We start from the raw sequence: 18893 nt of genomic DNA, 5'->3' as shown, positions 1-18893 counted from the left end.
ACTCCCACATTCACACCTATGGGCAATTTAGATTAACCAATTAACCTATCAGTGCATGTCTTTGGTGGGAGGAAGCCAGAGTACCCGGAGAGAACCCACGCAGACTTGGGGAGAACATGCAAACTCCACACAGATAGGTCCCACCCCCATCGATTGGTGTTGGAATCAAACCCAGGACCTTCCTGCTGTGAGGCACGAGTGCTGCACCACCGTATAATATTGTTAAAATTTCTATAATCACCTCTATATGGTTTATGCTGTCACAAGCTGCACTGCAAGATGTTTTGAATCATCCAAACAAGGACAGAACTGTTCTAATTTAGTCTGAACTATAATGTCATAATGTCAGAAGTGTTTCCTGAATGCTCTAATGCTACATTTTTAGTGATTTTAGTATATTTAAAATCAGAAATAGAATATATAACTCCTTTAAGGTTATAATTAGGCTTGAGTTAGATTTTCTGTTGTGGCTACAGTTTGGACTAGAGATGGAAAATGAGGATCAGCTTCAGGTGCTTACAGCTTCCTGTTAACCCATAAAGACCCAGTGCTACTTTTATGGCAGTTCCCAACATTTTTTTCTTTAGATTTAACCTTTCTTGAGTGATTTAACTCCCTTAATTATAATTTATCCTCTGTATTTTGTGTTTTTTCAGTGAAAATCATGTCTAATTTACTGATCATGTAGATGTTCATAAAAGCTCTGATTAAAGTTGAGAGTTATCAAATCAGAAACAAAGAAAAGGAGGAAATAGTTACTTTTTCAGCAAAGATATTAATATCTGAATGTGAAAACAAGTGTTTCAATCTACAGTCATTTATCAGACTAAAGGGGTTTTACTGGTGAATCAATGTTGTAGGAGATGATGATATTTCCATGTTCACTATGGAGCCTCTGAACATCCAAATGGGTCATATCTGATGACCATGAAAAGATGACAAACTGTATTTTACACCAATTATTTACATGTATTGATAGGGTTAGTGGATCAACAGGTATTAAACAGTTTAGATCAGTAGATGGTTTTGCTTGGTGGTGGCTGTTTGGGTCTTTATGGGTTAAATCCATTTGAACTGTATGTGTCCTTATCAATTATTTTATCAGTACTAGCATGTTTTTATGATGGATGTGCAATCCAAAACAATGACGTCAGCTCATTACATCTACAATGATGGAAAAAGCAAGTTGACAGAATGCAAATGGAAAAGAGGAGACAGGCCTGAGTGTGTCTTTATTTCATTTAGAAAAGATGTGCGAGTTGAAATGTAATGTAATGATAATTCCATTAATGGAAAATGTACCAATAAGCTGAACTAGCTTTCTGCTCCACATGACTAAATTGATTGTGCATCAATAAAGAAGCTGATAAAGAAATGGTCCAATAAGCAGAACTGATAATGGCATGGGCATCAACAAAATCTTGTAATTTCCCATTCCCAATTAGGATAAGGGGGTAGGGTGTGCATTATGTCTGTCAGTGTCCTGACAAAGATAGTGTGACACGACTGAGTGTGTGTGTGTATGTGTGAGATTGTACGCGAAGAGACAAAAGGCTGTTTGATGGTACAGCAGTGCGAATGAGCTTGCTTGTGTGAGTGTGTTGATACAGAGAGGGCAGTGGTGGGAAAGGCCATGCCAGAGGTTCTCATCCCATGTGCATGTGTGTGTTACATTAGTCCCTCTTCCTGAGCTCAAAGAGTCTGCGCCTGACAGAGAACACACAGACACAACACAGCATTGTACTAGAAAAGAGTGTTATGTAGGAGAGAAGCTAAGCTGAAGAGGCTGGAGGTTGGAGATAAATCAGCTATGGTTGAAAAAGGGAACAGAAAGAAAAGAAGAGAAATATGGGCAGGAGATGATGAAGCAGAAAGGAGGACTATAAATCAGACAAAGGTGGAGAGCAGTATAACTTGGAACGGGAATAACAAAATTCAAAGGAGAATGAATTTAGCTTTTTCGTAATTCTGCTGTAACATGACAACTTTCAATAAAAGACAATGAATAAAACTGGGACAGGACAGCGTAGACTAATGAGTCAAAATTATCACATCTGCCATTAAGAAAGATGTGCCAATTTGTTGTGATAAACAACCCAAATATGGTCAGAGACAATGTGGGGGCTTTGAGAGTAGAGATTAGTCACTTAAGAGGAAGAGGAAGGTTGTGGGAATTTTAGATTAAAAAAAGAAAGAGCAGATGATGAGTCCAAAGGAAGATGGAGGCAGATTGGGTGTTCATTCTTCAAGTGAAAATAGACAAACATCTGTACATTTGGATGGACAATACGTGGAGCCAGATTGACTGGCTGGACTCGCCCCTCGTTAGAAACTTAGGCTTTTTTTAAGAGACAACGTGGTAAGTGTCAGGCAGGAAATCAAAGCATGGATCTTGCACTGTTGTGTACACGTCTTTGGTCCACAGCCAAGTTGTAGCACGAGGCCTATGTTTTGTATATGGGTGTTTGTAGTGGTGTGTAGTGTGTGTGTGGGGGGGTAATCAGCTGAACAATGACTTTAACTCACAAACAGGATCCCTCTGTTTCCTGTACTACAGACTGTCTCCTTAAACAATACACACAAGCTGACTCTTGTACTTTTGCACACATCCTTAAAGGCGTGTACGTTATGTTGTCTCTTTGCAGACACTCCCACAATCTCTCCCTCGCAAACACCATGTGTGCCTGTATATGTCTATTTTTGTCAGTATGGGCAAATTCAGATGTATGGGTTTTGTTTCCCCCGTAATTACACACAACAAAGTCTGTGCTAACATGCAGTCTTCAGCCAGACAGTGTGCATACTCAGCATTAACACACACAGCGTACACACAGCACACAGGGAGGCAGTCAGCAGCCTGTGCACTTTCTACCGTCAGTAAAAGCACACCTGTCCCAGCTGCTGTTTTGAAGAGAACAAGAAGGAAAGAAGGAATGTGCTTCTCTGAGTTTTCCTGTCAGCCCCTCACCCAGTCCAGCCATCTCAGTCTCCCTCCTCTTTTGACTTGTTTATCAAATGATCACGGTCAACTATTGTCCTTCTATTTATTCCACAGTCATTTCTGTCTTCCCCCAAACCATACGTCTCGCTGTTGTCAACTTATTCTTTCCCTTCTCACTCAGACTATCAGTATCCTCCTCCACCTTGCACTCCTCTAAAATAACTCAGTTGTTCCTCAGTCCTGCTCCTACATTTATGAAATAGTTGACTGCCATGTTTTGTACACTTAGATCATCTGCTCTGATAATCAAGTTGGCCTTGTGAACCTGTCAGCCATACAAGATTTATTAGCAAAAGGGTGAGGAGCTCACAAGATGTTTAAAAAGAACCTTTAAAGGTCTTGTGAATGCAGAATATTTCACTGACTGGCAGAAAGCAACACACATAAAACTTCTCAAATTAACATTTATACCAAAGCTTTACATCATAGGTATTTACTGATGTATGCATGCACTCCCTATTTTGTAAATGCAGTTGGTGTGGAAGGTATTTACGGGTAGCCATATGCAGCGAGAAGCAAGTGTCTCTCTATTCCCAGTTTTACCAGCTTCATTTTTGTTTTGGTTTTATAATCAGCATTTTTCCTCACATGACCTGGAGGTTGCGCAGCTGAGAGGCTTACCCAGGAGCATAATGCAGGCATCGTAGGTAACACACAAAGGCCACACCATCCTTTTTCCTCCTAATTACACATGCAAAAATGTGACTCTTCAGCTCTTTCCCTGCTCCCAGTTGGTGCTGTAAGACCTTTGCTCTGTACCTACCACAGAAATGGTTTATGAGTCACCCTCCACTGTGTCCAAAGGATCCAAATTCTTCACTTAAATAAAAGTTGTATTATTGCACCGTGAAAATACTTCACTGCAAGTATAAGATCTGCACGTAAAACCTTACCTATCCTTAGACAGTTTATATTTATTATCAGTACAATATTCTTGATGTATGGAGAGTGTGTGTTGCATTTTACAGACATAGATGTTTAATGTTGAGCTCAGTTTATATACTGTTGTGTAGTTTAATCAGCAGCAATCTATCCTCTTCCAAAAACTCATATGTTTGTAGCGTCAGTGTATTCCTAAAAAGTCAACTTTTCATGAGCTCAGAAAAATGGCCTGTTTTCAGTTTTGGGACAATGTATTTAAAAAAAAAATGAATGAATTTCGCACAAGAAGGATGAGAATTCTGCCTACCCACAAAGGAAAAACATGTAGAATCAAAACTTATGTGGTTTTCATGGGTGAAAGTGAATACATATGCAGATTAACTAAAGCTGTCAGACAAATGTAGTGGAGTAAAAAGTATAATATTGCCTTTGAGATGTAGTGGAGTATGAAGTATAGAGATACAATTCAAAGTAAATTATAAGTGCCTCAAATCTGAGGTAAAATACATGAGACAAATACTCGGTTACATCCTACCATTGCCAGAGGGTTTGACTTTGGTTCAGTATGTTCTGTCTTAGTGTCTCAAATTGTTTTGCTATCTTCTCCTTCTTCCTCCTCCACCTCCTGCTTCTCCTCCCCTTCATAATTGAGAACAGTGAGTGAAGTGATATGCAGACAGCTAGTCATTAAGCTGTCGGAGGATAGCATATGGATGAAAAACACTGTCAGTATGGGTGAGCATACACATTTCACCTCTGATATAAATCAGTCTTGAGGTTTTACTGGCAGAACTCAGTGACCAACATGCATTATTACATGTATCGTTGACAATACTGATTTAATCTCATTTAAAAACAATAATAATAGTCAAATCCAAAATATGTTGTGTCAATGTATTGTTTCACAATTTAATATAAAGATAAACAGATGGTGAAGTGCAGTTTAGTGCTTTATGGAGAACTGATGTTTTTCAAGTCTAAAAATGTCTCTCACACATAAATACATGTGGAGCCTGAGGAGCTTTGGTCCTGTCTGAGCATGCTCTCTCACTTTGGCTTCCATGCAGAACACACACATCTGTCTGCTTTGTGTACCGAAGTGTTATAGTAATGAGTTGGATTTACTTCTGAATGGCAACCATGAAAATGGATTTGAGTTTTATTGCATGGGTGTGTGTGTATGTGTGTGTGTGTGTGTGGGGGGGGGTTCATAGCAGTGACATACAAAAAAAGTTCTGTTGATGTTCACAAATCTCTGCCGGTGGGGGACCTTCATTTCATCTGACAGTTTTACAGGCGTTTTTGTCTCTTGGAAAGACAGTACAGACTACAGTTGGAACATGTAGAATTACTCAGTAACTTTTATGGTGAGAGATGTGTGTCTATATGTGTGTGTGTAGGACATTATACGTCCACTGTGATTTGCAGAGGTGCTGAGAAAAGACAGGAGACACAGCTGTTCAGGGGACTGGGAACGTGTGCTTGCATTAGCAAACATTTCTGCAGCTTCCTGCACTGTATGCATATTTGAAAGTTTGCTACATCTGATTGTGTGTAACTTTGTTTGCATGGCACTCAGCATTTTTATCAGTTTGCTTCAGTCATATCTAAAACCAGGTAATGATACGAAACTGGTTTTCTTAGTCAGTTTTAGGATGAAAAAACTGCATTGTACTGAGATATATATTTAACAGACAAGAAATATCTAAAATGAAACAGCAGGTAAAACATCTGTAAATTCCATGTTATGCTGAAATACTGGAATAGAGACTGCTGAAGGATTGCCATATGTACAATTATATTAACTAAATATAAATCAGGTATGAAGAGGGACAAAAATAATTAATCCATGGTGCCGATTGTTTTTATTTATATATTTATTTGAGCGCACAGCAGCAGTCAGGTGACGCTTACAAGCCTGTGGGTATACAGGCAAGAGCTGATGAATACTGAGTCATCTGATTATTCTGATTACCCTCTGACTCTAAATGACTAATTGACTTTACCAGGAAAGTTTAACAACACAATTCAACTGGAATTTCAGGGGAATTAAACACCAAGACACTTTTGCTTCATTTTCCTATGAAGGAGGATCTTTGGTTAACATGTAAATCAAACTTCATCTGTTCTGTTACTGAGAAATTATGCAAGAGCAGAGGTTGGATTAGGAACAGAGCAGAAAAAACTATTTTACCTCCCAAAGTTTTATAGTTAACCTATTCTTTCCTTCTTTTTGTCTGGTGTATTATTTCACTAATACAATGTATCATTCCTTTTTTTCATTTCTAAGCAAACAGATACAAAAGAGAGAGAGAGAGAGAGAGAGAGAGAGAGAGAGAGAGAGAGAGAGAGAGAGAGAGAGAGAACATAAACAGGGAGCTGAGAGATTTTTTTTTTTTTTTTTTTTTTTTAAGTGTAACTTATCAAAACACACAAACAAAAGGATTAGGCTGAAGGAACCAGACTGAAGCTGTAATATCTAACATGTCATCACAGATTCGTGACCAGATAAGTCGGTGTTGACACAAGGTGCACCTGTTGCTGACTAACCCCCTCTTCAAAGAAGAAACATGTACAAAGCACAGACAATGTTGCCCCCTATTGGTAAAACTAGATAATGCAAAGCCCTGCAGCAGACATTGAAACAGTGCCTTATTGAAGTCAAGAGGTAATGACAAATGTGCAAACGCTCTGGTGTTACACAATGTCTATATTTAACATGTTGATCTGCAAGGAATGTTTCTTTATGTCACACTGTCTGAGTGATAATACCTTGTTAAAATAATGTTCTATGTACCAGTCCAACTGGCTTACCCACTAAACTGCGCTGTTGTTTATGCTCTGCCTTCGTCTGCTGTTCTTCATAGGATACAAACATTGAGCTACACACCACCTTCCTCTGCTTCTGTCGTTCTGTATCAAATGACATATGCGTGCCATGGCAACAAAAGAGGATTATTTTATTTACACTCTGTGGCACAAAACGTCCCCTTTACCTGTTCCAGCAGCTCTGGCACACTCAAATGATTAAGAGCGCACTTGTCCTTACATGTAGGTAGGCACAACTTACTCAGAGACATCAAATTTCCGTGACATTTAAACAAAGAGATTCAGTTTTTCTAATCCTGCCTCAAGTACTGTTTACAGACACTCAAAATGTGACAACTTCATAGCACGCAGCGGTTAAACTGACCAAAAACATGTTTATCAGTTTTACTTTGGGGTAAGAACATGACAGGCGATGAAGAAAAAAAACTTCAATCTAAGAGTAAGAAAAACCAGTTTGTGTAGACTGTTAAAGGCATTAAATCTAGAATAACTAAAACATATGCACAAATTAAAGTCCTGCCTGCATAACCAGAGGGTATAAAATTGTGACTTTTTGTCATTTTTTCGTTGCAGATGATCAACAATCAACTGATTTTAAACAAACACTGAGCAGTTCACATGCAGTCTATAGCGTTCACCATTTGAGACAAAGCAACTCAATATTATATTTATCAGTAATTTATTGTTTTTTTCATGATATGAAAAGAAACATTCTGCCAGCAAGGCAAAGTCTAAGTTAGGAGATTTGTGATTCATAAGATGCTACACTCTAAAGTCATTCAGGTGCTGTGCTGTAAAATGAGTAGAGTTCAGACAATTCATCCATAACATACACACAACAAAGAGTCACAGTTATTGATCTGGATGACAGCCCCACTACACACACACACACACACACACACACACATACACATACACACACACGCACACACATACACACACATTACAAAAAATACTGAATGTATCAAAATACAGTCAGAGCCAGTCAATGTGAAAATATTACAATTTAGACAATCTTATGCATTTAACTGTTTCATAACTGAAGCATAACTCATCTTGATGAGTAAATATGCTACTTTCAAGTGCAATAAAAAGAACATTATAGCATAAAAGTTGAGTTTAAGTCAGCAAAACCTCTTAATGTTGGCTCAACTCCCATTTCCTTTTGTTAGATTGTTAATATGTATGTGCAAATCGCTCAAACACCACAGTTTAACAGAAAAGAAGGCGGCCATCTACATCTTTCAACTCCATCAAAATGTACAACACTGACAAGTATTCACATATTAGCAAGCCAGTACAATGACACCTTTTTTCTCTTTGATTTTTGTTGTAATCTGAAAACAACAGCGGGCATGTTTCCCCAGATGAAATGCCAACACATGTCCTTTTGAAATGCAAAACAGCTACTATATAAAATACCAACAAGGCTGTTGAGACACAGGAGAGACACGTGATCCTGATGGAGCCAGCAGAAAATTACAATTCAACAATCAGTGTTTTCACATTCTCTAATTCTGCAATATGTACACATTGTTAATTCTTGTTGAGGCTACAAAAAATAATCCAGAATATAAAAAATTAGACATACAGTACATTTGAGGTGCTTTTACATGGTAACTCTTATTTATCTGCACATACTGTATGCTTTAAATTGTACTTCCACTTGCATGCTAATTTTGTTGTCCAGTCATTCTAGGACAAATTATAAACTGTAAAAGGAGGACAGATTTATTTATTTATTTTTTTTATAATGCAAACAAATTTGTGTAGAAAGGTAACAAAAGTGGTCAAATGAATTCTGCATAGTCTTAAAATCATTCAGCCATAAATCCATAAATACATTGCTGTAAAGATGTGGAGAAGGAAAGCAGGAGGAATTAATAAACAGATACAGCCAGGGGTGTGTTTTCATATTTTCAAGGCAGGTACAAATGCAAGAGTAAGAACACCAATAACTGTGGTGAAATCTTTAAAATCACGCTGATCTGAAAAATGTATTAGTTTTACTGAGACATGTCAATCAAATACCGGTGTTTGACAGGTTCAAGGCATTTCACTGATCCATGATCTAACATCAGTTGAATAGAAACATATCTGACTCCACAGACTTGACACAAACTTTAATCAGTGAATGAACTGTGCTCATGAACAGTCTCCCTTACATTTTATTTGCCGAGGTTTGTTGCACGTGTTTGGATGGTTACCCTCCGGGGTGGAGGCTCCTCAATGCTCCGATTGGCCACAAGATCTTGCAGCTGCAGTGCCCCCCCGCCGATGAAGCAGAAGGCCGGACACACAGGTGCTGAGCAGTCTACATGTCCTTCCCACAGGACACGCAAAGAGTGAGCATCATAGAAGGTGACACGTCCTTTGTCACAGTCCAGACATACCCCAAGGCGTGGTGGCAGAGGGGCAGTATGAGGATGAGGCAAGTTACTGTGACTGCTACTGTGGGAGTGGGCTGCTCCATGGCTTTGGCTGTCCCCCTGACTCTGAGTGTGACTATGTCCTTGAGGAAGAAGGATCTTACCCATGCCCATGGTGAGAAAGCAGAAGGGAGGGGAGTCCTGTCCGTCCTCTGCACCGCTGTCATGGCCGCTGTCAGGGTCACAGCTTGGAGGAGGTGCAGGTCGAGGAGAAAATTAGATTAAAAAAGAAAAAGGACAGAAGGTGAACAGAAGAAACACACATTCAGTGTGACCCAGTATTCGAGCACAATAAGATGTAGACATAGCTTTGCTTTTTACCTCCATTCATTTGTTGCTTTATGTTTAATTTCCTTCTACTTTTATTCCCTTACAAAATATTTTCAGCACATGATTTGAATTTTTGTGGCTACAGAGTATAACCCTTTAGAGCCAGAATATACAGTCATTTACTGACATTATCACTGAATAATGAGTCTTTCTGCTCAGACGTTGTACTTACTGGAACTGTAAATCTAACCAAAGCTCTGACCACATATGATTAGGTTATATCACTGCTCTGCACAATACATGTGAAACCTGAGAGAATGAATAACATAGTTTATATAATTTAAGGCATATTTGGCAAAAACTGCTGTTTTTTTTTTTAACCAAATGCAGACAACAATACTTGGTCCTCAACAGCAGTTGGTATCAGTAAAGTTACAAACAGTTGCAACTTTAAAATATAAATTTAGATCATATATATTGAATAACTAAATATAAAAAAAAAAAAAAGTATAAAGAGTCATCATGTGCGACTCTTCTGGTGGTTAAGGGCTACACTCCCTTGTCGAAACCGGTCCCAGTTGTAGTTCACAGAGTACTTTATGTAACAAACAATATCCACTAAGTAGTCTTGCAAAATCTTCAGCATTATATAACACCAAAGCCATAAGTAGATTTGTTTCACCTTAGTCTTGCTAATGTCTGAGTGTAATATGGAAATCAACATTGTGCATGTGCTTTTTTTTTAATAGAATAACAACAGTTACGTTACGCTACGTTACGTTACATTACGTTGAGAGTTACCGAGGGCTGGCCATGTCCTGAGGGAGATGAAACCACTCTTGTAGCTTAGTCTCTTGACCTACTCCCACCTGTACATTAGGGAAAAGACAGAAACATGGTGGTTTATATTGAGCCAAACAGTCTGTTTTTGAGAGGCTATACAGAACTATTAAAAGTAACCTAGTTTGCATCCCACTTACCTTAACTAGGTAAGAACCAGGCTCAACAGAGCATGCCCAGTAGTGTCTGCCTTGAGTGACAGCTAAGTCAGCCACCAGCAGGTCAGAAGTCAAATGACAAGAAGTAAGAGCACGATCTGCAGCCTGCAGGAGTGAAAGGCCTGGCACACTGCGGGCATAGGTCAGGCCTTTACCTAAAGCCAGCCGGTCAGCATGCAAACCCCAGCGGGAGTCCAAGGAGAAACTCAAAACTGAGAGGAGAGGAGGTGAAACAGGGGTAAAGGAGGGTTAAAGAGGGACAGAGACGCAAAAGAAGGCAGGAGGGAGGAGGGGTTAGATCACAAACTGACGACACTCTGAACATGTAACAGTACAAGAGCTGAGAAGGAGCAAGGGTAGAACACAGAGTAAAAGGGAAGATAAAGAGGAAATGTGTGTTCACAAGAAAAAGGAAAAATATGTGACTTCTCCAGTGAATGCTAGAAACTTACAGTAACTATGTGATTATGTTTGTTTTTTGTTAAGGGGATGGTGAATAATAAGTAGTCTCATAAGGGATAATAAAAAATCCAAAGGAACAATGATTTTCTTAGATGCAGAGAGATATATTTGGAGTAAGATACAACGGTGGAAAAAGACTGATTGGAATAAAACTGAGATGCAGAACAGAAAGGGATGATTTAGTGCAGAAGCTAGAAAAAACAAGAGTGGAATGGGGAATGAATGAAAATAAAGGATGGAGAGAAAAAGAGAAATTAGTCAACTGGATTGTAAATGAATGCTGGTATGTCAAAAAAAATGCCATTTTTTAAAGCTTGTAAATCTTATTTCAAGATATTTTGATCAAACTACTTATATTTCCTTTCTTTATACATTGATCTATTGTATAAAACCATACGTTCTATCTGCCTTTAAGAAGAGTGAACAGATGGAGGCAGTGAAAGGCAATGTAAATAAAATGTAAAGGCTGAATGATATAATGCACCAGGAGTAGGATCTCACCAGGTGCAGGTGGAGTGTGGAGATAAACCTCTTCGCTGTATTCTCCAAACCCAGCCTTGTTGCAGCCTCTCACCCTGAGCACATACACACTGTCCATTTGCAGCCGGTCAATCACAGCTGAAGTGCCTCTCACTTCATCCAGGCGTTGCCATGCTGTTTCTGCATTAGGGGACCTGGTGCCACCCCATGTGGCACCAACTACTCCTGTTCGTCTCTGGTATTCAACAGAAAAATGCCAAGCTGGAGCCGAGTCCTGAGGGAGGCGCCAGCACAGAAACAGATGATCGTATGCAAGTGTCTTCTGGGTGTCGATGACTGGAGCAAGTGGTGCTGTGGAGGGAAGAAAAAAATAGGTTAGTATGGCTGCTCAAAAGTTATGCAAATTTACACACATTCACAGAATCAAACATCCAACCGTGTATGAACTCCAAGCTGTTGATGAGCTTGATCTCTCGGGATGCGTCGAGGTGAAAGTGTCTGAAGGACGGATCAACAGAGAGGGAGAAACACTGGAGGTTCTCTATAGCCTTCACCAGCCTGAAAGGACAAAGACAAAGTGAAGAAAAGTCATGAAATAGAAGGAAAAGGGAGACCAGTAAGAAAGAGCGGAGTGTAGTGTAAGGAACACATGTATTAGAACAGAAAAATAAAAGTAAATGAAAAGTCCAATGTCAGTTTTGATTTGAGCAAACTGTATTTACTTTCTCAGAAAATGCAACGTGAAGATGATGTAAGACAACACAGAAAAAATATTCAAGGTATTTCAGCTAAGCTGGTAGTCTGGCTCCCAGGATGCACTCTGGTGGAAGAAGTGTAAGTATTTTAATAATGCAGTGACAGGACAGGGAGATTTCCTCCTTTACTATCTGCACCAAAGTTAAGAATAAGAACCTTTGAGCTGCAACTACATGCTGAAAATGTTTATTTATTTATTTATTTACTTAGTTTCACCTTTATTTAACCAGAAAGTCCCCTGAGATAAAGCTTCTTTTTCAAGGGAGACTTGGCCAAGAGGCACATCGGTACAATACAAAAGAACAGACAGAATAAACACTTACATACAATTAAGGCAACATGAAATCATTGAATTCCAGTTTAAAAACTGCAAAAAAAATTTGCTAGTTTAGTTTCTCTCCTGACACTATTTTGTGAAGTCCCTGTCACTACATCCTGTGCCTACTACTGACTTTTAAAGAATGGGCCAAACAAACCAGAGAATTTTTACCCCTGTTGTAGATGATAATGTATGGTGCCAGATCTTCAGAGCTGCCACAGTGTTAATGAAGTGTGGAAATAAATCTGGCTGTGCGAGACTTTTATGCTAATTTAACATGTTAACACTGAAAGAAGTGAGAGTTGCAGAGATATCAATAAGTCAAACCCATTTATCCCTCCTTTGAACATGTAGCTGAATGGGTTTTGCTGCACCTGCCTGTTGTGAGTGACTCTGGCAGCCTGTACAAAGCAGGGTGGATCAGTCTCCTTCAGCAGCTCCTGGGTGTAGGCCATGAGGCCTGCATGTTCCTGAAGGCTTCGCCTCTCTGAAACCTGGACAGACAAGGCCTCCTCCCTCCTGCTGCGAGACCCCTCCAGGGCCAGGACTAAAGCTCCCTGACGCTCTACTACTGCTGCTTCCAGCTCACGGATACAGTGGGTCAGATGATGCATTGCCACTGTGCTATTTGCCTGCACAAACACAGAGAGGGAAACCCAAAGGGTAAGCAACTGTGGAGAAACTGTTGCTGCTAAGCAAAAACATAATGACAGATTAGGTGTGACGAACACAGAGACAGTGGTATATCAATCACCAGTACCAAAATGTGCCATTGTAATAAAGCTCTAGGCCTCTAGGGGGCATGATGATAATCCCCATCCCTACAGTAGTGGGATGGAAGAGTAAGCTATTCAATTGTACTGTTGGATGAAAGACGATACAATGCAGGCCCCTTTACACCAAATGTGAGGCACTTGGGTTTTATTTATTTCCATTTTATCCCTCTTGATACTTGTGCTCCACTGGATCTGAAATATTGTACTTTTTGCTCCATTAAATTTAACATTTAATTGCTTATTTCATTTTGCAGGAAACTCTAAACAAAATATTTGGATTTATCAAATGAAGTTGTACTATACTACTAATCACAATATATACATATAGCGTACAAATGATCTAAAATTAGCTCCCCCATTGTTGAGTTCCAGTAAAGTGCTGAAGTGCTTAAGTGCTGCATGTGTTCATTAGTGACAACAACACAATCTCAGCAATTCTTCCTTCTCCAATAGCATGACAGTTATGTTAATAATCCAGTTAGAGCCCAGTAAACCCATCCTATCTATGCTGAATGGTATTAGTATCGAATGGCCATTGCAAATGAACCGAATATAAATTACAGTAGAGCAAATGATCCATATTTAATCAAAGAAAGAATAGAGAATAGAGTCCCTGATGTTGTTTTGGGAAATCTTACTAGTTGAACATTGATGAAGAAATCTGAGGTTTACAGAAGGGTAATGAATTTTAAAAGCCTTTTACTATATCTCCTCTTTGTTTTATCATATTAACAGTAAAACATGTTTCTGTTATTATGACCTTCATCGGGATAATTTAACCCTGTCATGCATAGTGGTCACTACAGTGGACAGTTATTTAAAGCAGTTCTCTTGTATAATTTTGGATTTTATTGTTTTAGTTCCATATCAGCCAACACAGTGGACCATTCCATACACTGACATTCAGACCATTACTGTAATTTTGCTGTTCTTGATAAACCTGATCTGCAGTAACATGTTTGAGTGTATATCAATTGCTTGTGATTATTATTAGACTTTAATTAACAGGGATTTTTTAAACAATTAATTTTTTTTGGCATATTATCTCCATAAAATGAGTAATAACTAGCATTAGAGTATGTTAAAATGACAAAACAACAGATTAGCATCATAAAAAAAAATCCATGGTTTTCACACAGTATATCAGTAAATACATGTTTTTTTGCTTCAAAAATTAAATGCATGAAGTCTAGCTGAGTGGACATTTTTGCAACTCCATGAAAAATAGGTTCATAAAAAAAAAAAAAAAATCAATGGCATTGTTTTTTTCATGCCAAAAGAGGAATTAAAACACTCAGGAAAAAAAATCTTGATTAAGGTTCTCATAACTCATGCATGAAAGGGTTAATAATAGTTGTTCCTTATAGATGTTAAATGATATTTGCACAAAGACAAGAGTAAAATACAATGACAAAGCAAAGGGATGAAAAAAGTTTACCTCCATCTGTTTAATGGCAGCTTCCAGTTGAGTGATTTGGCCCTGTATTACCTCCTGGTTTGCCAAAATGTAGTTGACTTCCTTGGTGACTTTGTCCTAAAGGACCAGAACAAAAGTTCATAGTATGGCTGCTGACTTCAGTGTTAATGTGTTCACAATGACTGTTGACAAACTCACTTTGAGAGCTTGGTAAGCCTGCGCTATAGGCAACACTTTGTGTCCATGGTGGACACGACGGAGCTTACAAAATGGGCACAGTAACTTCTGGCAGTTACGACAATACCACTGCAGTCGTTCCTGCTCATGCTCTGTACAGGTTAAGACCTAAAGCACAAGAAGAGGATTAAAACACAGTGACAGCAGACAAGAAGGTATAAATTACACAAAAAAGACACAAACCTTCGGTCGAAAGCTGTTGGTAGGTAAAATGTGTTCATGCTGGGCTCGAGGGGTTCCCCAGGGGTGGTAGAGTTTGAAACACTCATTGCAGAAGTTAGACTTACAGTCAGCACAGCCCTTAGTGGCCTCCAGAGACTGAGGAGGCTTACAGAAACCACACATGATGGCAACACTGCCCAGACTTACTGTGTGCCTGTACCTACAGGGCAAACAGAGGGGCAGGGAGATAAGGGCAGGGTTAAGGCAATTCTGCTGGTACTAAAAGAAAAAGAAAGTGAAAAATGAGGCCTTTAAACCCAAAAGAGGGAAGATTGAGCTCATCTAACTTTGCCCTGCTTTCTTTTCAGTAGTTATGAGTGCAACTCTTTAGCTGCCTGACCTGAATACATCACCAGCAGCTGCCTTGTTAGTGCATCCTGCGCAGTAAAACATGCATCGTCACACTTTCCTGACCAACACAACCACTGCCTGGGGAGGGAGCAGCTGCACCCGTCAAACTGCTGCGTGTGAAACTGGCAAACCGCCTATCCCCATAAGTCTGTTGAGCATCTCTGAATACTTTTTCAAAAGCAGCTCTGCTCACTTTGATCTCCTTTACATGAAGTGATACGGAAAGAGGAAGAGGAGTCTTCCACTCCATCCTTGCACAACATAACTTAGTTCAGGATTGAACCTTTTTGTTAGTGTTGCTGTTTTGCACTGCAGTGTTTAGGCTGGAACTGCAACTTGCAGTCAGGCTTAGCCTTGGATCAGGAGTAAAAGAAAGATTCATTGTTGAAACTCCCTCCAACAAATGATTTCCTGTCTCATTTATAAGAGAGTATTGACAAAGTCTTTCAGTCATTGCTTTACTTCACTGCCTGCAGGATTGATTAAAGGGATTTTTCCTCTAACCTCTGATTACATTGTTTCTATTTTTTGTGGATAAGCTGAATGATGAAATTACAACACATCCAAAGTTAACTTTGAAAGTCACTGAAATAATCTGACTGAGCTTCACTATACACTGTATTTACTGTGTGTCTGTTGAGGTCTGTGCCTGCACATACCTCTCTACAATGCGCTCCAGGGTGAGGTTGCGGAGGCAGTCTGTCAGGCCTCTCTCTCCAAGCTCCACATCCTGCTGACAGGAAGGACATGGGAACAGCATGGGGGGAGGGGCTGCGTCCTTCCGTCGACGCCCTGGGTACGTTCCACACACTGGGAGAAGGACACAGGTGTAGAGAGAAAGAAATGGATGGAGATGAAGAGGGGAAAAGAGCACAGAGGATGGATGATGAGAATGAGGAAGGTCATTATATAACAGGAAAACAATGTTATATAATGACCTTCCTCATTCTCATCATCAACAGGAAAACAATGTTTGTCCCTCTCATATAAAACCACTGCATATTAATCAAGGATTCTGGCACATTTTCCATTTCAAAACTCCACACTGTAGATCAGACCATATTTAACATCTAAGGACACACAACCAGATGCCTATTGTGTAAAAATAAATGATTTATAAATTCAACAGTTGGCAGATGGGTTACCTTTTGATAATGTATGATGTGATGTTGCCAAATAATTGACAGACAATTGTAACTGAGCTGCTCTGGCCTTCTACCCCAAATGCCATGAAAAACATTCCACTTGTTAGATCAATTCTGTTCTAGAAATGTTGTGTTCTACGTGCTTTTAGAAAAAAAGAATAGAGGCTATAATGCAGAAACACAAATATTTGACCATAGTATCTTTTACTTTTCCATACTTTTCAGAGCTGCAACTCATTTTCTATATTTTTTCATTCTTTGTAAATTTGATAATAATCAGTAAAGGTTAGATGCCAGAGCTACTCATTAAGGAGTGGATGCTTAATGCTCATACACACACACTGTGTGCTCGACTGATGCTCAGTGCCCTTTCTGTCCCCTTGACTCTGTGCCCCCTACTCTACATGTACTTAAATAAGTCAGGAGATTAATGGGTAAAGCTCTGGATGAACCGATGTGTCAGCTACATCACCTACGTAACAGGACAGTGACCTACACATCGTTGCATTTTTAAATGATGACTTCACTCTTTGGTCACCTAGATTGTGAGATCATACAGTTTTTCTCCCACACAGATGAAAACTGGGTTCTAAAGCACCTTAAATTGCAAAAAACCCCAACGTGCATACACCAAGAGATGTATTGTCTGCAAACCTGTTCTGAGGACTTGTTCCAGGCGATCAGGAGTCCTGGGTGGGGGTCTGCGTGCCTGGCGTGGGGAGCGTGTGTTGGGTGTAGAGGCTGGAGAGTTGGGCTCAGGAGGGAGGTCTGGAGGAGGATAGCCTCTTTGCACCAATACTTCAGCCGCACACAGCAAGCACACACTGTGCTGGCAAGGCAATAGGATTGGCTGCTTCACCATCTCATCACACACTGGGCAGTGAAGCTCCCGTTCCATGCTCTTCATGTTGGACTGAGGGAGAGGAAAGGAGATTCTCAATAGTAGGATAAAAAGTAGTCAAAGGCTGAGTCACTGGAATTAGTAAAGGTTGCTCTATACATTCAATACCTCCTGTGACCTGAAAAATGTATATGAGATGTCAGAGAAACGATGCCAGCGCTGGGTTGATTTTAGACACGCAAAGCAGAAGGTACATAAATGCAGAGAAAACTGGATTTTGTGACCTCATGAATTAGTCAGACTCCTATGATATGGATGGAGTCATGTATTTCCACTTTCCTTTGGAACAATTCAGATGCAGAATTTACTGAGAAAGCTCTGAGAAATGAGACCTGTAACCACGAGGGAGGATTACATGAGGGTTAAATCAATAGAATAAATATAGGTTTCTGTTCTTTTCCTCGATTTGGCCGTGGGCTTAGCATTTACACAAAGCTATCTGACTGCTGAGGCCTGCTCAGTGTTGCAGCACTGCATCCGGTTTCTATGACAACCTGCATCATCCCTGCCTTATCATCGTGTGCGGCCCGTAAGCATTTAAAGCTAGTGTTAGCCAAAATTTTGGTGGATTATGTACGTCACAAATCTACACCATTTTTTCACTAGATATGTCATTTTTGGCCTTGCTTTTATTGTACTGAAATAGTGCTGTAGCTGTAGATTATCATTAAAAAGAAAAAGGGAATTCCTCACATTCCTACATCTAAAAGGCTACTGTAATCAGACAGGAGAGGAAATATGACCAAAAAAAACCCATAATATCGCGTTTAAAATTCGTCATCATTATAAAACGAGGATTACACTTACACTGATACGAACCAATGCGTCCATGATAGAGGTAAACGTTTGTAACTCCGCTTCGGCCATGCCTTCACGCTTCCGGCGTATGTGTTTGTCTCTGTAGGATGGTAATTAAAATCCTTTACCTGTCAACCTGAGCTGGTTCCAGTGTGTTAGATTTATAAATAGTGCCAGCCTGGCCTTGGACTGGTGATCACAACAGACTTGGTGGTTTGGGTGCTTGCTGTGTGCTGCTGCGCACACGCCGTTCGGTGCTGTCTGTCTCCTAGCGGACAGGACGCGTTGTAGAAATGGGATGGATGGGGGGGGAGTGGGGGGCTCTGGAGCCTAAAACCACAGCCGCATTGACCAAAGGAACAATGTGCACAGTTGGTTGTTTATATATGTTTTTAACAATTACTTCTAACTTCATGACGTAAAAACATCGTGTTTGGGGCCGTCGTAATATTTCAAACCATTATTAGTGTAAGGGTACCACATGGTACCACACATACACATTCTTATTAGATTTTAACATTTATATTATCATTCTACAGTAGTCTGATAGCTCCGGAACCAGGCACTGAATTCATCACACATAAGATGTCAAATAATTATCGTTGGCCCACTTTCTGAAC

At 39.7% G+C, this 18893-nt stretch overlaps 1 protein-coding gene across 1 annotated transcript; it reads right to left on the bottom strand.

The window, feature by feature from the left end:
- Nucleotides 1-7374: 7374 nt before the first annotated feature.
- trim46a (tripartite motif containing 46a) lies at nt 7375-18614 on the bottom strand. Its single transcript, XM_030158586.1, has 12 exons — nt 18283-18614; nt 17229-17487; nt 16089-16239; nt 15040-15238; nt 14818-14964; nt 14641-14736; nt 12805-13058; nt 11788-11909; nt 11373-11702; nt 10392-10621; nt 10213-10280; nt 7375-9328 (listed from the first exon to the last, which is right to left on the bottom strand). Exons 1-12 carry the CDS (start codon nt 18340-18342, stop codon nt 8881-8883), a joined length of 2364 nt encoding a protein of 787 aa, XP_030014446.1. The 5' UTR covers nt 18343-18614; the 3' UTR covers nt 7375-8880.
- Between the last annotated feature and the right edge of the window lie 279 nt (nt 18615-18893).

Source organism: Sphaeramia orbicularis, chromosome 16 (genome assembly GCF_902148855.1).
Source record: "Sphaeramia orbicularis chromosome 16, fSphaOr1.1, whole genome shotgun sequence".
Lineage (NCBI taxonomy): Eukaryota > Metazoa > Chordata > Actinopteri > Kurtiformes > Apogonidae > Sphaeramia > Sphaeramia orbicularis.
Note: the sequence above shows the minus strand (reverse complement) of the source record. Positions and strands in the feature narration are given on the sequence as shown.

What these genes read in the sequence shown, in the direction of transcription:
- trim46a (XM_030158586.1), bottom strand. Translation starts at nt 18,342, where the DNA reads ATGGCCGAAGCGGAGTTACAAACGTTTACCTCTATCATGGACGCATTG. An exon ending in CCAACAGCTTTCGACCGAAG is followed by an intron (nt 14,965 to 15,039) that starts GTTTGTGTCTTT and finishes CTTGTGCTTTAG; the next exon opens with GTCTTAACCTGTACAGAGCA. An exon ending in CCACACTCCACCTGCACCTG is followed by an intron (nt 10,622 to 11,372) that starts GTGAGATCCTAC and finishes CTCTCCTCTCAG; the next exon opens with TTTTGAGTTTCTCCTTGGAC.